At 40.0% G+C, this 17,914-nt stretch overlaps 1 protein-coding gene across 4 annotated transcripts in view; it reads left to right on the forward strand.

Moving 5' to 3' along the window:
- The window catches only part of TANGO6 (transport and golgi organization 6 homolog), a 192,000-nt gene that overhangs the window by 48,106 nt on the left and 125,980 nt on the right, over window positions 1-17,914 (forward strand). For 3 of the 4 annotated variants that reach the window (XR_002081659.2, XM_019455444.2, XM_019455442.2), the window contains 4 exons: window positions 4,778-4,890; window positions 6,329-6,505; window positions 9,768-9,900; window positions 12,326-12,514. Coding sequence is in view for 3 of the 4 variants with exons in the window: in XM_019455444.2 (XP_019310989.2) it covers window positions 4,778-4,890; window positions 6,329-6,505; window positions 9,768-9,900; window positions 12,326-12,514 (612 nt within the window). In the remaining variant the exon portion in view is untranslated. The remainder of the gene's footprint in view (window positions 1-4,777; window positions 4,891-6,328; window positions 6,506-9,767; window positions 9,901-12,325; window positions 12,515-17,914) is intronic. The other variant, XM_019455446.2, reaches the window with a different exon arrangement.

The raw sequence follows: 17,914 nt of genomic DNA on the forward strand, positions 1-17,914 counted from the left end.
AACAAAGAGTTACAAGTAGAATGTGATGGATTGTTAACAGTATCCAGAAACATGTCTTTGTTACTAGGTAAGAGTGATCTCTGAGCTTAGATGAAGGGTTGTAAGGCTTAACCACACCTCTTCTCATGGCTGGATCTGTGATAGAGAGCCAAGATGCATTCAGAAAGGAATGTGGAAATCCCTATAAAGGAATGAGGAAATCCCCAAGCTGCCAGTGGGTCATTGGTACCCGTTTCCTCCACTGATCTATTCTGAGCCATTATGATTTTCATAGATTCATACTGGTCTCTCATTTTGCCCCTCAGTCCTGTCCTACTGGAAGAGCCAAAGATAGACATGGAAGTTGAACTTTTCTTCGAAGCACCATTTCACTTACTCTCAGAGAGGCTTTTCACACCAGAGAATTGAAGATACCTTGAGAGTCTGTCTCTCCTTTCCCTGCTTCAGCTTTCCCACCTCTTGGTATTTTGTTTGGTGGTCTCTGGTCATACAGACATCTCAAGTAACCAGAACATCTTTCACCTAATGAGGATTTCAGCTTTAAATTTCTAATTTCAGAACTTATAGAAGGGAAAGCATGTGGGGAGGATTAGAAATTTTTACATCTTGGTCAGTTTGAGTGTTGGAAAAATTTTCGGGTGGTGCAGGATTGTTTCATGTTTTCCAGCTAGTTGGTTTTCTTTTTAAACCTCTTAATGGCTAAAGTACCAGAAGGATACTGAAGGGAGTGAGCAAATTTGCAGTCAAGTCAGAGGGTGATAGATTTGCCAACCTCCTTATTCCCTAGGTAGGGAAACTGAGACTCAGATAAGTCAATTGATTTGTGATAAGTCTTGCAGCTGGTCAGTGGAAGTATTACAAACAACCCTATGTGAAATATACCCAGTAGGTATACTGCTGAGGAAAGGGAATTTCCACAGGTAGAAATAATACATGCAATGTGGGATTGTGTTTCAGAACTTGAACTCCCAAGAGTTCAAGAACCCCAGATAGCAGGAGACTACGTATGAGCACAGTCCAAGGAAATTCCACAACACCTGATGTTAGAGCAGAGATGCAGGGTAGTAGGGCCCTGTCCTCCGTGGGGCAGGACCAGCCTACTGTTGTGCCCTCACTGCTTCCTCAGTCCATACTGTCACCAGCCTAGTATGAAGGACACTGGAAGGAACTCGCCCTAACAGTTGCTTCCATATATAGTATGACTTTGTTGGGAGGACTGTTGTTTTGTTTTTTTTTTCCCTGGAGCAGTTGCTCATTGTCTGTGCTGTCAGCAAGACATCGCTGAATCGGTGCAGCCTCCTGTGTCCCTTTATGGGTCACTAAACTCAGATATAACTCAGTGACCTGGGGAGTCCACATGAAGTGGGAAATGACCAGATTCTACTTCGGGAGTATACTGAGAGGGTAAGGTTGGATGTGAGGTCCAGACCAAACCGTTAACCTGCATATGAGTTGAGTGCCAGGCAACAGACTGGAAGGAGGGCTCTGTCCTTGGAAAGGCCGTGCTGTGGCCCTGGAGCCCCCCTGGAAGACTTGGTAGAAGACGGCTGTATAATAGAGAAGAGTCTCAGCGGGAGGAAGGGGAGGCGGTGCAGGAGCTCCTGGTGCCACTCAGGAACTCTTCTCGCAGGACTGGAGTTATTAATAGCCTGGCAGGCTGGGGCCTACTGGTTCTGAGGGGAGATGGTTGGGATAAAGGTGGTGTGGGTTAGGGACTGAAGCAATGCAAACAGGTACAGGGGGAGGTGAGTTTGGGGAGGCCATGAGTACGTGTTTCGTTCTTTTAGAAAATAATATAACATTTACCATTTTAACCATCTTAAAGTATACGATTGGCTGGCATTAAGTGCATTCACAGCGTCACACAGTCATCATCGTTGTCTAGTTCCAGAACTTTTTCATCACCCCAAATGGAAACACCGTACCCATGAAGCAGTCAGTCCCCATTTTCCCCTACTCCCACCCCCTTACAACCTTTACTGCTCTCTGTCTCTGGATTGTGCATGGATTTTATGTCAGGCAGACCTTTGTTCACCTTGATTCTGCCATTTACTAACAGAATACCTTGGCTCCACTAACTTTGCTTCTCTGGGCCCTAGTTTTCCACATTTTTAGAATGGGAATAAAAATGCTTAACCTGCAGGACTCTGGTGAGGATTGATTGTATGTTAAATGTTTAGCTGAATAACCTGGTTTATTCTTGAGTAGACATTGCAGTAAATGGTAGTTATTGTTTGCTTCATAAGAACAGTAACAATGTGGTTCCTTTAAATTGTATACTTCTGTAACAACTGCTTATTCACCAGAAATTCAGGTAACACAACTTAATCATCTATTGTGATAGGTGCTGAAACAGAGAGCTTCACTTTTGCCTTCTAGGCTAGTTGAAAAGGTGAGAGAGAACTATACATTCTGTGTTACAAGCTCAAAGTGCTATTGGAATTTATAGGAGGAAAGTCATTAATGGTGGTTAGATGCTTACTAAATATTTGAATTAGTGAATGAATGGATGAATAGTTGAACAGTCAAATACATAGCAGGCCTGTGGAAAAGGTAGAATGTTTGAATGGCCCATCTAAAACTTTTCAAAAAACAACAACAACAACAACAACAACAACAACAAAGTACTATCAAGGAAGTTAGAGGAAGGTAGCTTTGGGCTCAGTATAAGGAGAAGTTTCCTCTTAATACTGGAAGGGAGATGACAATCTATAAGTGGCAAAAAGAGGCCATTTGAGTTGTTTGAGATACCACAGAGAAAACTCTTTGATCGATTTTTTTCTAAATACAAAAGCAGTACTTGTTTCTTCAGAAAAGTATGACAAGAGAACTTAAAACTTGGAGGAATTTATCAATAACACCATATACCCCTGAGAAATGGGCTCGATTGAATTCATGTTAAAATTTTAGGTGCTTTGTCTCAGTCAAGCCAGTAAATAAAGGAGAGTTAACTCCATTTGGGTTTTGTTTTTTGTGTAAAAGATGCTGATAAGGAAGGATGGCTCCACAGGGATTACTTCTGGGAACACAGACCACAGAGCCAAACAATAGGCCCTTACGTGATCTGGGGAAATCTCTCTCTCTCTCTCTCTCTCTCTCTCTCTCTTTTTTACCACTTGTAATTGATGATATCATAATTAGGCCTGCATATTACTGTGAACACTGCCATACCATGCACCCCACTGAGCTGGGTTTATGGAGATTAGATCATGCACAGGAAGCTGACTCCTTGGTTATCAAGCTCCACAGAGATGCTGGGAGGCTTAAGCAGTGTGAAAAATTAGGGTTGATTTAAAGGGACAGGATTCTCTGGAAAAGCACAGAGCGTCTTCCAGCTTGTGCCTCCATGACCTGTAGGATCCCACAAAACAACAATGATTCCTCCTTCACTTCAACACAACTTAATTAATAAATTAATTGGAACCTGATAGTGTGGACACAGATAATGATGATAAAAGGAGAAAGCTGAGGAACCGACACTCTTAATATGTGTTCCCGGAACTATGCCAGCATTTTTATCTTCCAGCTACTGTGTTGGATTCTTTAAACAGTTAGCTTATTAAAATTATAACAGTCTCCTATGGAAAAAAAATTATAACAGTCTCCCAAGGTCAGTCTTATTTTTAAGGATGAGGAAATGGAAGCTTACAGAGGCCCTGATTTACAGAAAGAATGTTGGAAAAAAATAGTGTTTTGCTCTTCTTAATTCTTTAACTTACCTGTTTTGAATTATTATTTTTGTCATTGGTCTCCTTGTTTTATTCTTCCTGTTAGATCACAAGCAATTGAGAGAGAACAACTCTTACTCATTTTTATATTCACTACAGTGCCTAAGACCATGCTTTGATTCCAGTGGGTGTTCAAATAAAGTTTGTTGAATGCATTTGCGCTATCCTTTTTGAAGTGACAACTAAAACGTGTGACACAATTACTGTTAACAAAAATCAGCATCCTCACACACACACACTTAACCCTATAAAGTCAATGCAGAGCTAGGAGTACGTTGTAATTTCTTTTAACATTCATTGAACTGGAGAGAATAGGACATACCCATATGGCAGTTACATGTTAAGAATGACAGATCTTTTTTTTTTTTTTCAATTTTGAGAGAGACAGAGAGAGAGTGGATGTGTGCATGAGTCGAGAGGGGAGGAGAGAGAGAGAGAGAGAGAGAGAGAGAAAGAGAAAATCTCAAGCAGACTCCACATTCATTAAGGAGCCTGACGTGGGGCTCAATCCCACAACCTTGAGATCATGACCTGAGCCACAGTCAAAAGTTGGATGCGCAACCGACTGAGCCACCCAGACACACATTAGAGTGACAACTCTAGAGCAGGCCGTGTTTTTGGTTTTGGTTTTGATTTTCAAATCTAGTTTTAAGTATTTCTGTTTGGCATTGCTTGTTAGTTCCTAAGAGCAGGCCCTTTGGTAATTAGACGGTTATTGCATAGATGAGTAATAGGCAGACTAGCGGGAGACACAAAGGTAGTCAAAAGCAGGAAAGGAAGGGGTCAGAAAATGGGTTCATTTACCCATTTTGCCTGACAGTTCTTCAGGCCGCCCATGAAAGGGCACCGCTGCAGTTCAGGCTCCCTGTGCTTCAGCCTGTCTGCCAATCTCAGATGGTTTTCTTAGTCTTAGAGCTAAAATTATTCAGTTTAGGACAACAGTGTTGCTTAAGATAAGACTCTGAGCCCTGCTAGTAGGTGTGTAGTGTTTGATTCCTGTTCCTCTGGCCTTGTGCTCACCGTGCCTCTCGCCATTTTCTTTTCCCTAGGTGTACGTGGTCGGGAACGAACCTTTGACGGTTTTAGTGGACTCCCTGCTTCCAGTCTTGGGTGTGCTCTTTTCTCTATACTGTTTCACCAAGCAAAGCGTGTCTCATATAAGGTAAACAATCTAGAGAAACTTATTTGTTTATAAATAGTGAAATCTTTCTTGTATGTCATTCTTATTCTTATTTTGAATATAAAACTTAGTGCCACTTTGTAATTGTTTTTTTTTGTTGTTTGTTTCAAAATCAGGAAAGCATTTGAGGATCCTCTTATTCTGCTCATCTAGGGAAAGAACACTTTTCAGACTGCTGGGGATTGGATGTAATTTTTAGAATGGCTCTCTTCAGCCTCCGTCCTAGACATCAAAGACGAAACCCCTGTTTACATGTATAAACATGCCCGTGTTTGATCCATGAGAAATACTGGAATTACATGTCTAGGAAGGAGGAAGTAGAGAAGGGATCATAACTACCTTGTGGGGAATGAGAAATCAAGTTGGGGAAATCTGGATCTGAACATGGCACTCTGTAATTTAGACTTGGATTTAGTATGAGTGCTGCGCAGTGTTGTTTGGAATGAAGGGATTTCTTAATCACCCAGAAAATAATCTTTTGTATTGGAGTTTTAAGTAGGCTTCATTTTGTATCAGGTCTCTTTTTTCACAGATATTTATGTTGTTTTTTCCTCCTTTTAAGGGTTTATATCCTTTTCAAAGTCCTAGAGAATTCTGACTTTTAGTGTTTGGAAAACCCCTACAAACATTACCTTCTTCATAGGGTTATTTTATGAAGACTGTGCATGGAAGTGTCTAGCGCTGTCCCTGGAAAATAGCTGAGAGATGATTGTTGTCATCATCGTTGTTAAGTGGTGAAGGAAAGTACTCATTCTTACATATTTTTCAAAGTTCACATACTGCCTTAGACTCTAACTTTTGGTCAGCACATCACTGTAGTCCAACAGCTACAAGAGAAAACACAGTGGAGGATGGAGACTGTGAGTGTGTGCATTTGGCTTCAAATAACTGTCCATAAAATAACCTTTGTCTTAGTTTTGAAACCCAAATCCTCACAGCACTGTCATGTCCTCATCAGAGCCCGAGAAGGAATAAGTGAACGTTTATTCCCTCCTTATCCTAGCTGATTGGCACAGATGGAAGGGGCTGAGGCATCAGCAAGAGTTTGTTGGTCACCTGCTCTTGATCCACTCATAGACGGTTTTTGTCAGTGTAAACTTCTGTTCACAGGGCCTGACCCAAAGGCAATGGTACGCTTGGATTTTTTTTTTTTTTTTAATTATGTGGAGCTCCTGTGTCTTACCAGTGTTGCTTCTGGGGCCCAGATTAGCCAGTCACTCGTTGAATTTCAGGATATTAGATATATTCCCAAATTCACGGGAAGCGTAACTTTCCAGTCCTGCACTTCAGTAGCACTAGGTGGTTGTGCCAGCATTTAGAATGCAGTGGAACCTGACAGTCTTCCTTTCTTTTTTTATGTTATCTTGTTAGATGTGTAGAGTAAGATGACAAGCTCATTTATAACTGCTTTTTCTGCCAGGTCACTTTGCCAAGAGATCTTATTATGGATTCTGGGGAAGCTAGAGAGGAAGAAGGCAATTGCCAGCCTGAAAGGATTTGCAGGATTGGACAAATCTGTGTCCTCTCTTCCTTCTCTGTGTCAGTTTAGAGCGGCCACTCAAGGTGGCATCATGATTACCGTCAAAGAGACCATTTGGTGAGTCCACCCATCCTTTTACCCTCTCTCTTCTGATGGAATTGCACCCAAAAGGCCCTTCCCTGACTTGTCCACTAAGGGGCGCTGGTAGAACGGGAACGAGGACTTGAGGCAGCTGAGGTGCTGCTATTTATAATCGCTAAGTGAAATGTGAGTGCCTTAAATAATCCTGCAGGTTTTTTTCCCCCGGATGCCAGCTAATAGTAGGTGCAATTTGCTGGAGCCTCACAGCTCTGCCTCATAAGCCCACTTACTTCACAAAGGCTTTGCCAGTGAATCAGAGTAAAGGGCAGACACACATTTACTCTCCGCGCCGTAACGATCCAGTTCTCTTTCTGACTCTCTAAATGGTATATGTATGTTCAGAGTCAGACTTGCTCTTAAAGGAAATTGTCTGATAACTATATTTTATGTTAATTATAGGATGGGGGTTTCTTTCTTCTAGAGATCGTTTAGAAAGTGCTTAATAAATGTTAGTGGAATGGCACACAAGTATATTTTAAATTTATTTCCACTTTCTAGGTGATACGTGTAGGTATTATTACCTCTTAATATAAGTTCCTATTGACCAGAATCCATATAGTTCTTAACTGCTGGCAGCTACTCAGATTTTACATGCATTCAAAGTGTGGCTGTTTGTTATAGTGCAAATTTAATTTTTTATTCAGGGTTAACTTAGTGAAGTTATAAAACGCTCTTTCAGTATGATGGACTTGAGGAAAATGAAAAACATACATTGACTGCAAACAGAATCATCAGTACAAACACAAGCTACTTATTTCCCAAGAGCTGTTGAGCTCTAGTAGGTTTTAGAGTTGTAACTTTGCCCCTGAACTGAGTTTAAAATTTCTCAACATGTTTATTTTAAAAACACTTTGGAAGAGTTTAATCTGGGACCAATTTAGTGACTATGTAGAGAATTTTATAGTATTTGACTTATCAGTAGTTAAAGTTAATTGCTATCTTAACAAGTCTCTAGTGTATATCTTAGTGCACATATGTCAAAATTAACAGTTTTTCTTTTCATGGTAGGCAAAAGTTGAATAGGCAGTAGTGAATGAGTCTTTACTTCCAGAAGCAATGGATCCTTAACTTGGGGTTTCTCCATGGACTTGTAGTGGTCCATAGTCCCTCTGAAATTATACGCAAGAAATATTTTATGTGCGAACCTGAATTTTTTTCTGAAAATAGGGTCCATAGCTCTCATTTGATACTTAAAGACACTCCATATCTCCAAAAAGTTAGCATTCACTGTATCAGAGGTGTGTGTGTGTGTGTGTGTGTGATTTTATCTTTTGTTCTAAAGATCTTGCTTGTGGTGCTAGTCCCTTCAGGGCAGGTCAGTATCACCACTTACCTTTTCCCTATCATTCTGCTCAGAAGCCCCAGTTTAAAAGCTTTGTTTAAAGAAACACTAAAAGAGCAGCTTAGATTTCATGATCTTTTTTATTTTTATTTTTATTTTTCTGGAACTAAATATAGCTACAGTATTCAGAATGGACTGTTTACCATTGAAATTTTAAGAATAGAGCTTCTTAAGTTAATTGTTGTCATCTCTTTTTTAAAAAAGTATTTGAACATAGTACTTCATTTTGACAGGATGGTTCTAAGCTTGACAGAAGCTTAGAAGTGACACTTATCCATTTCAGCTTTTTTTTCTAACGTAAAATGTGGTGGAGATAACATGACTGATCTGAAGGATGCTGGAAGATTCTGGGATAATGTAGGAAGTAATCTTAAGCTTAGTTTATAGGTTATTCTACTAGAGGAATATAAAGGCCATGTTATTAGTGAACTGCCAAATTGGGACTTACTGCCCAATGGGATGGGGCCAAATAAACTTTAATAATTGTAGTTTTCAATGAGAAGAAGCAACATCTATCATTCTTTTCTCAGTTTGGTCTGAAAAAAAATGTTATTCCTTCTTTAATCGTAAGAGTAACATACCTTCTTTGTGTAATACAAAAAAGCATAAAGAGGAAAACAAAGTAACCACTATCCTGTTCACTGTTCACATTTTTTTAGTGTTTTGTCTTCTAGTACATCTTGTGCCTCTTTGTTTGTTTCCATGATATAGTACGATAATATTGTATCTTGGCTTTTTCACTTACCATATGAATTAAAACTAAAAGCCTTAGTACCTCATGAGAAATTTCTTGACACTTTTTGCAGAAAGCGTAACACTGCTTCTAATAACTTAGCCATATTTTATTACTTGGAAATTTGGCCTACTCAGTTTTCTGAGCCTTTATGCCTGTTCATATTTCAACTCATTGGTTCTTATTAGTTGAGACTGACTGGATCTCCCTCTGTAAGGATAGTGTCTTTTCCTTACTGCCCATAAACCTTCAGTGGCTCATCAAAAAAATGTCTGAGTTTCTTTGAATGGCATCCAGGGCCCTCTGTGATCTGACCTTGCTTTGCAGACTTCTTTCTTTCTGTTCTTCCTCCAGAACCAGAATATCTGCATACAACCTATACTTTATTCCTTCTTGCTCTTTCAGTTTATTGAAGTAATAGAATTCCTCAACATCCATCTTTTAAAAACATTTTTTTAATGTTTATTTTTGAGAGAGAAAGAGAGTGTGTGTGTGTGTGAGTGGGGGAGGGGCAGAGGGAGACACAGATTCTGAAGCAGGCTCTAGGCTCTGAGCTGTCAGCACAGAGTCTGATGTGGGGCTCAAACTCACAAACCACGAGATCATGACCTGAGCCTAAATTGGACGCTTAACTGACTTACCACCCAGGCGCCCCCTGAACATCTATCCTAAAAGCCACTTCCTTCATGAATCTTTTCCCCACTTAGCGTATGTTATGTAGGACACGGCATCCTCCCTTCTGAGAATAAATACCTTTTCAGCATGAGGAAAGAGGAAAATAATTTAACAAAGTTTTGATATCTTTCTAGTGATTTACCATACGAAGATAACATGTTACTTTAAATTTAAAATTTTTTTTTAATGTTTATTTATTTTTGAGAGAGAGACAGAAAGAGAGACAGAGCACTAGTGGGGGAGGAGCAGAGCGAGAGGAAGACACAGAATCCAAAGTGGGCTTGGGCCCTGAGCTGTCAGCACATAGCCCCACGTGCGGCTCAAACCCATGAACCATGAGGTCATGACCTGAGCCAAAGCTGGAGGCTTAACTAAGTGAGCCACCCGGGCGCCCCGATACCATGTTACTTCAGAAGATTTTTGTTGAGTTTCCAAAAAAAAATATCTCTGGGTGACACTGCCAAGATCAATCTTTCCCCATGTTGCAGTGACGAAGATGAGGATGAAGCCTTGTACCAGAAGGTGTCCTCAGAGCAGTGCCGGGTTGAACACCTTGGGGACTTGTTATCCCACTGCCAGGAGTGTGGTTTGGCAGGTGACTTCTTCATCTTCTGCTTGCAGGTAAGAACTACGCATGGTAAGGACATGGTCAGCTTGATTTCAGGGCAATACCAGGATCCCCTTCAGATTTTCAGGGTCATTGTAATTTTACCCCTTAAATTCAGGTCCTAATCTAACAGAAATAATAAGAGGATGTAAGAGCAGTTTATTGTTTAGTAGCCTTTGGGTTGGTAAAAAGAGAAAAAAACTTACCTTCAGCAGTACACATATGATCTAACTATTTTCTGAGGTAATCTGCCCTGAGCTTTTAGAGATGACCAAAGCATAGCTATTGATCTATGAAAGGGTTAATCTTTGCTCTGTGTTGACAGTAAGAACTCTTTTGAAGTTAATAGCAGGTTTTACAGTTATGGAGTAATCCCTTATCCTTTCTGACTGTTGTTTTGTCAGATATTTGGGAAGGAGATTTAGCAGTCCTGCCTTTCTCGTTTCGTTTTGTAACCACCTGAAACCTTCTTCATGTCTGTTTGTAGTGCTGATGGTTGTGCTTCCTCTTGCTCTAATCTCTGACAGCAACTTGTACCCCATATTGTACTCCTTACTTGCACTGTTTGAGACTGTAAACAGAGTGATCTCTGATTCTCTGTCCTCCCGTGTTGCCTTCTCCATTATTTTCCCTAAGTAAAGTGTCTATTCTAAGAGAATGTCTCTGGAGTTTAAGGTTGGTGTGGTTATGGGGGAATGCAAGGAGAGAATCAGGACTAACACACTCCTAGAACTTGAAGTAGGGGCCACTTTTTTGGTGCTTTTCTCAACTCCTATATTCACATTCTTTCCCCTTACCTAGCCACTCTTTGTGTGTGTGTGTGTGTGTGTGTGTGTGTGTGTGTGTGTGTGTGTGTTAAGTTTATTTATTTTGAGAGAGAGGGAGGGAGAGAGAATCCCAAGGAGGCTCCACTCTCTGCACTGAGCCTGACACAGGGCTCAATCCCACGACCATGAGATCATGACCTGATCCAAAATCAAGAGCTGGACGTTCAACCGACTAAGCCACCCAGGTGTTCCTTAGCCACTCATTGTAAATAACATTCCAAGAAGATGTGTTCTTAATTGGAGAATTAAAAAAAATTGTTTAAAAACAAAAATCAAAGAGCTTTGCTATAAACCAGGGTTTCTACACCTTGATACTATTGGCATTTGGGACTGGATAATTTTTTGTTGGGAGGCGGGGGACTTCCTGTGCTTCCTTGCAGGATGTTTGGTAGCATCCCTGACCTCTATCCACTAGATGTATCACTCCCCAATTACGACATCCAAAAATGTCCTCACACATTGCTAAATGCCCCCTGGGGAGCAGAATTTCCCAGGCAGTTAGGAACCCATTGCTCTAAACTGTCAGTTACTTTGGTAAAGCATTAATTGTTAAGGAACTTAAGGTTTCCCCTTCCCAAGGAAATTGACGATGTAAAGTATAGGGGAAGAGCCTGTAAAACCCACAGCAGTGAATTGTCTATTAGTAGAGATTTAGTTCTAAATATCTTAGGGGAGAAGGTACTAAAAGCATTTAATAATCCCTAGAAAGGGTTTGGAAATGTTATTTGGCTTGAGGTCTCGGTTCAATAGGGCTAGTGGTAGACGTCATAAAAAATACTGATAAAGTAAGTCTGTCAAACTAGTTCTCTTTGTATATGTATGTTTTTTTATTATGAAGTTTAAAATTTTTTCTTTTAAACAAAGGGGTCTTTTTTTTTTTTTTTACAAAATGTTTATTCATTTTTGAGAGAGAGAGAGACAGAGAGAGCACTAGTGGGGGTGGGGGAAAGAGAGAGAGGAAGACACAGAATCCAAAGCAGGCTCCAGACTTCGAGCTGTCAGCACAGAGCCCAATGCACGGCCTGAAGTCACGAACCGTGAGATCATGACCTGATCCGCAGTCGGACACGCAACCGACTGAGCCACCCAGGTGCCCCTTAAATTTTTTTTTTAATATTTTATTTATCTTTGAGAGAGAGAGCGTGAGTGAGGGAGGGACAGAGAGAGGGAAACAGAAGATCCGAAGTGGACTCCGCTCTGACAGCAGCAAGCCCAATATGGGACTCAAAGTCATAAACCACGAGATCATGACCTGAGCCACCCAGGCACCCCTTATTATGAAGTTTTAAATCTTTATATACATGATATCATAATACACATATTATTGTACAACTTCCATTTTTCATTCAACACTGTTTTTGAGGCCTCTCTCTTTTGATTTTCATATATACCTGGTTTATTTATTTCAACTGCTACAGTATAGTAGATACAGTTTATTTATCCATTCTTTTATTCCTAGACATTTATTTGTTTCCAGATTTTCACTATTATAAATAATGCTGCAATGAACATAGACTAGATCTTTAAACATACACTTGAAACAGTTTTCCCACTGTTTGTGAAGCCCTTGTTTCTACAGACTTTTTCTTGACTCTTCTCTTCCACGCTATAGGAATTGACTCATGTGGCCATGGAAAATGAGACAGAGTTAAAAACAAAACCCTTCTCCAGCAAAAGCGTCTTGGAGTTAGAACAGCACCAAACTCTTGTGGAAGGCCAGGGCCAGAAGCTGCTGGTTCTACAGCTGTTGGCCGTTCTGTGCGAGAGGATGTCTGAGCAGATATTCACAAATATCACTCAGGTCAGTGGCTGCCACATTCCATATCCCAGGCTGGTAGTATTTGTTTCTTTTGGTTTCTTTACATGCTTTCCCAAAAATGTTTAAAAAAAATGTTGCCCAGAGTATGGTTTGATAACACTTGCCTCAGTGTTACCTGGAATGCTGCTTAAACATGCAGATTACCGAGCCCACAGCAGACTGACAGGATCAACACTTTGAGAGATTCTGGGAGCTGGCATGTCCAACAAGCTCCTGAGGTGATTCTCATGTACAGAAAGCTCTGAGAATTGTTGTAAACCTTTATGTGTTGTATCAAGTTTGGGGTTTTCAAGTTTGGGGGCGAATACGATTCTCTGAGTCTTTTTCAAAATCCGAATGCCTGGCCCACTTGTAGAGATTGTGATTCAGCATGTCTGCATTAATGCCTGGGCATCTGTATTTTTTTATGCTTCATAGATGATTCTAATATGTATCAAATATTGAGCATGATTCCAAAACTTAAAATAAAAAAAATTTTAATGTTTATTTTGAGAGAGAGAGAGAATGGGGGAGGTGCAGAGAGAGAGAGGGAGACACAGAATCTGAACCAGGCTCCAGGCTCTGAGCTGTCAGCACAGAGCCCAATGTGGGGCTCGAGCCCATGAACCACGAATTCATGAACTGAGCCAAAGTGAGATGTTTAACCGACTGAGCCACCTAGGCACGCCTATAAAACTTAAATTTGAAAAAAAAAAAATTGCTAATGATAATAAGATCACTTTAAATTTTATAGGTCTACCTAACAGCCTATCTCCACAACAGCCTATGAAGTTTTAAGATGTTTTTTTAAATGTTTCAAGGGTAGTGTAACTATGTGAATCAGTGCCTGAATTTTATTGGCTCAGAGATTATGTTTACCAGCTATTTTAAAAATAGGAAATAAATTGAGTGCCTGGCTGACCCAGTCAGTAGAGGATGTGACTCTTGATCTCAAGGTGATGAGTTCGGGCCCCACACTGGGCATGGAGGCTACTTAAACAGAAAAAAAAAATTTTTTTTTAAAGAAATAAAAGTAATAAAGTGTAGGCAGTGCAGTCACCATATTTTACCATTATTACAGAATTAGTTGTTCCTCTGCTGGTGAATAGTCAGTTGTAAGGTGGTATGATTGTCACGCTTAAATCTGATTCTTCAGCTCTTTGTACCGTCCTCATTGTCATCCGCCTTCGGGTGTTGCTAAGCAGCATTTCACTATAGCTCCTGCTGAGAAAATTTGCAGCTGTCTGTCAGCTCCAACTTATCATGCCTGTTTAATGAGAATTATGTTCATGATTTCTTTCTTGGCTTCCTCTTCCTTCAGTTCACTGATCTGTGTTACCCATTAGGGTGATTTGTTTCTCCTGTGTTTGTATCAGCTCCCTAAAGACTTTTTCACCCAGATCCTACGTTTTTGTCTCAAGATGCTAGTTGGAAGGGAAAATGGCCTGAATACTCTATTACTTGAGCTTTTGCACTTAGCTCCCTTTGCTTCTAATTAAGGAACAGTGGTTTTAGGCTGATACAAAAGTGATTTGTCCCATTAAATTATCCTTCAGCTAAGGTTAAAATGTATCAAGATGAAAAGAACCACACACAAAAAAATTACACTTAGTAGTTTTACTGCTAGTGGTAATTTTAGTATTTATTTTGAAATATACACACATATGGATAAGTTATAAATAATACTTGTTATAAGTAATTTTGTTAATATCATTAGAAACCAAGATTTTCACTATGAGAAAAAAAGTTATGAATATAAAATCAAAGGAAAGATCACTATAATATTGAATTTCAGTTGGAAGTATTAGTATGAACTCACAGGTTTTTCTTTTTTAGTATATGTGCTGCCGAAGCAAGCACACAGGTTTTTCTTTTTAAAAAATAGATATTTCCTTGCTCATTCCACTGTCCATGTCAAGAAGTAGACAACCGAGCAGCAATAAACATCCTTAGTGCCAGATTATGGTTTCTAAATATCATGTCCTGCGGAAAGAACAGAAAGCTCATTGGATTAAAGGTTCATTCAAGGTCTAGGGCAGGTATTGTACACTGTAAGCCTCAGGGCATCTTGTTGTACCTGAATAAAAGGAAGATATCTGAGATTAATGAAGTCATGTGAGTAGCACTCAGGAGCCAACGTGAAAGATCTCCTACTGGCCATGGTTAGGGCATTTTGAGCATTACAAAGAATAATGCCTGCAATGGATTGAAACACATCAAAGTTATAAAAACCTGAGTCACCCCCCCCCCCCCCCCCCACCGAAAATCCCTTTTGAGTATCTTTGGAAGTCGCTAGGACATCAACTCATTATTCTGTAAATTGATAAATAAAAGGAAAGATCGCAAAGCATGTATCTTGCCTTTTCTGTCAGCACTGTATTTCAATGTAACCAAATAGTCGATGAACGAAAAATTTTCTTTCTGTAAGAATCACAGCTAAAATATTCCAAAAGAGACCTACAAATTTATATTTTGCAATCCTCTAATGAAATAATGGATCTAGGTGGTAATCAATGTCTGCTGAAACTATTAGGGGTATGGTATAATGAATGTAATTAGGTCAAATACATCCAAAACAACTGATGGTTTTTTCCCCAGCATTTTATTGTGAAAACCTTCAAATCTGAAAGAATTTTATAATGAATACCTGTAAACCCATCACCTAGCATTTTATTATATTTGCTTTAGCACATATTTACCTACATTTCCACCTCTCTATCCTCCTTCTAATTTTTGGTGGATTTCAGGGTTAATGTAGGTAGTGGTTTATGTTCCCCTAAATATTTCAGCAATGGAGTGATTGATTCATCTTAACATCACCAGAAGTAGGTAAGCAGACATGATGTGTTCTCCTAATGTAATGAAATAGGAAGTATGTGGCACCACCTGAGAAGGGTTCTTCCCCCAAAAAGCAAACAAACAAAACCCCACAATCAAGCAAACAAAAACTAAAAAACCAAAGTCCATAAAATGTGAACCTGAATCTAACCAAGGAAACTCGGGGTACAGGAGCAAGTTAGTGCCATAAGGAAGCAAAATCAGCCAGTTCCAGAATGTGTGAGACATTGTACACTACAAATGATCCAGTTTCTTCACCAAATAAATGGCATAAAAAAGATGCAGGGCTTCCCTAGCTTAGAAGGGGCTTAAGAGACACCTCAACCAAATGCAGTGTGTGGATTCTCATTCAAACATACCAGTTGCTATGAGGACATTTTTGCAAGTCATGGGCCAAGTAATAGAAGGTATTAAGGAATTTTTATTGAGTATAATCATGGTATGGTAGTTGTGTGTGTGTGTGTGTGTGTGTGTGTGTGTGTGCGCACGCGCGTGTGTGTGTGTGTGTTTAAGATTTTATTTTTTAAGAATCTCTACACCCAACTTGAGGCTCTAACTTAACCACCCTGAGATCAAGAGTCGCATGCTCTACCGACTAAGCCAACCAGGCACCCCTGATGTGGTGGTTATGTTAACAAAACAAAACAAAACAAAACACCTCCTTGTTAGAAATGTGTATTAAAGTATTTATGGCTAAAAGATTAAAAATTCAATAAAATGTGTTGGCAGATGATGTACAAGAAGAGAACTGAGGCATTCAGTGGTCTTTGTACAGATACAGTGCCCTGCACCAACTCCCAAATTCCTTCATTCCACAAATATTTACTGAAGGCCTACTATGTGCCACCTACACTTCTAGGTACGAGGGACACAGCAGTGAACAACACACATATCTATCCTCATGGGATCACATGCACTTGGGGGAGAGAGACAACAAGCAAGCAGAAGCACACAGAGTGTTAGATGGTGATAATTCCAGGGAGAAAAATCAAAGAAAGGGGATGTAGAGGCCATGTGGTAAGTAGAGTGGTTGTGGAGAGCCTCACTGAGAAAATGACTTTTGAGCCAAGATCTGGAAGCGGGGAAGGAGGGAGCCAGGGAGATACTGCAGGGAAGAGTGTTCCAGCTAAGTATGGACGGCTTAGCAAGAAGGCCAGTGTAAATAGAATGGAATGAGCAAGATTTCCTTTTTTCTGCCCTTTCAGAAAATCACCACCCTTTACACCTTTCTGTATTTGGATCGCTGTACTTGGCACAGTAGAAGTGGTTTATATGATCGTTCTTTCTCATATGTTAAAAACACTTCTAACATAAGTTAACGCATGCTCATTGTAAAAGCATTTAAACCACAAGGAAGCGCAAAATTTAAGTATGGACTTTTGATTAAAGATAGTATATTGAACGCATGTGTTTATGTGCTCCTTCTGGAAACCACAGGGGCCAACAGAGCAGGAGAGGAGAGATAGCAGATAAAAGAGAATAACACCATTTGGAAACTGGAAAATAATAGCTGATTTAGCAACTCAGAAAACTTAAGTGCCTGCAGGGGAGAAGTCAAGAAGGAAAGCACTATACCTCAATAAAGCTGTTAATATTTTATTTTATTTAGGGAAATAAAAAGCTACTTCTGCTTCCAGAACAGTAGAAAGACTGGAGGTGCTAGATTAAGCTGTAAAGATAGAGCTGAATTTAGAGCTTAAAACAGGTTGAAAGGCTCTGCAAGCTTCGGTAGACTCCTGGATTCCTTCCTCAACTTTGTGCAGACACCTCCCCTCCTCAGCAGAAGACTGGAGGAATATTCTTGGGCGACGTTGAACTTGGGTGGCGGCAGGAAACTGAAAAAGCAGAAGATTAGGTTGTTGTCTGCAGACTCAACAGTGAGGCCTCAGCCTGCTTCCACTCGGCTGCCAGAATGCCGGCAGCAGGTTTATACAGCTCCAGGGGGTGATCGGGAGGTTAAGAGAGTTAATATCTGTAATGTGTTCAGAGCAGTACCTGGTACATAGTAAATGCTTTATGTTCTTGTTAAACACCTAAACTATTAAAAGTGGCTGCCTCTGTAGAGCCATAGACAGGGAGAAATGCGGTAGGGTGCTGCTATTTTCCATTATAAACTTGCAGGAATATTCGGCTTTTTAGATGATGTAACTTCACAAAAATGCTTAAGTGGAAAGTAAAAACCTCTCCTCCTCTCCACAACGTATGTGAATTCTAGAACACGCTTCCGTTTCTTACCTATCTTTGTGGCTGGTAGCCCCACCGGTCACAGGAAATGAGTAGAAGCAGGGAGGAGCTGTTGTCCAAATGGGAAATGGGTATGGCGGTTTTGCTGTTACAAGAAAAAAGCTTGAAGGGCACTTCAGGGGTGACAGTAACAGCTGGCTATCAAATTGCAATTAACAGCTCCCAGGTATTTTGTTTTTTGTTTTTTGTGGGTTTTTTTTTACATGTATACAAACATCGTTTCTTTTTTTTTCCTTCCTATGTTTATTTATTAAACATAATAAATAATTATTTTTATGTTTGTTTATTTATTTTTTGAGAGAGAGATGGGGAGAGAGAGCA

This window comes from Panthera pardus, unplaced genomic scaffold (assembly GCF_024362965.1).
Source record: "Panthera pardus isolate Hobbes unplaced genomic scaffold, ASM2436296v1 HiC_scaffold_19, whole genome shotgun sequence".
NCBI lineage: Eukaryota > Metazoa > Chordata > Mammalia > Carnivora > Felidae > Panthera > Panthera pardus.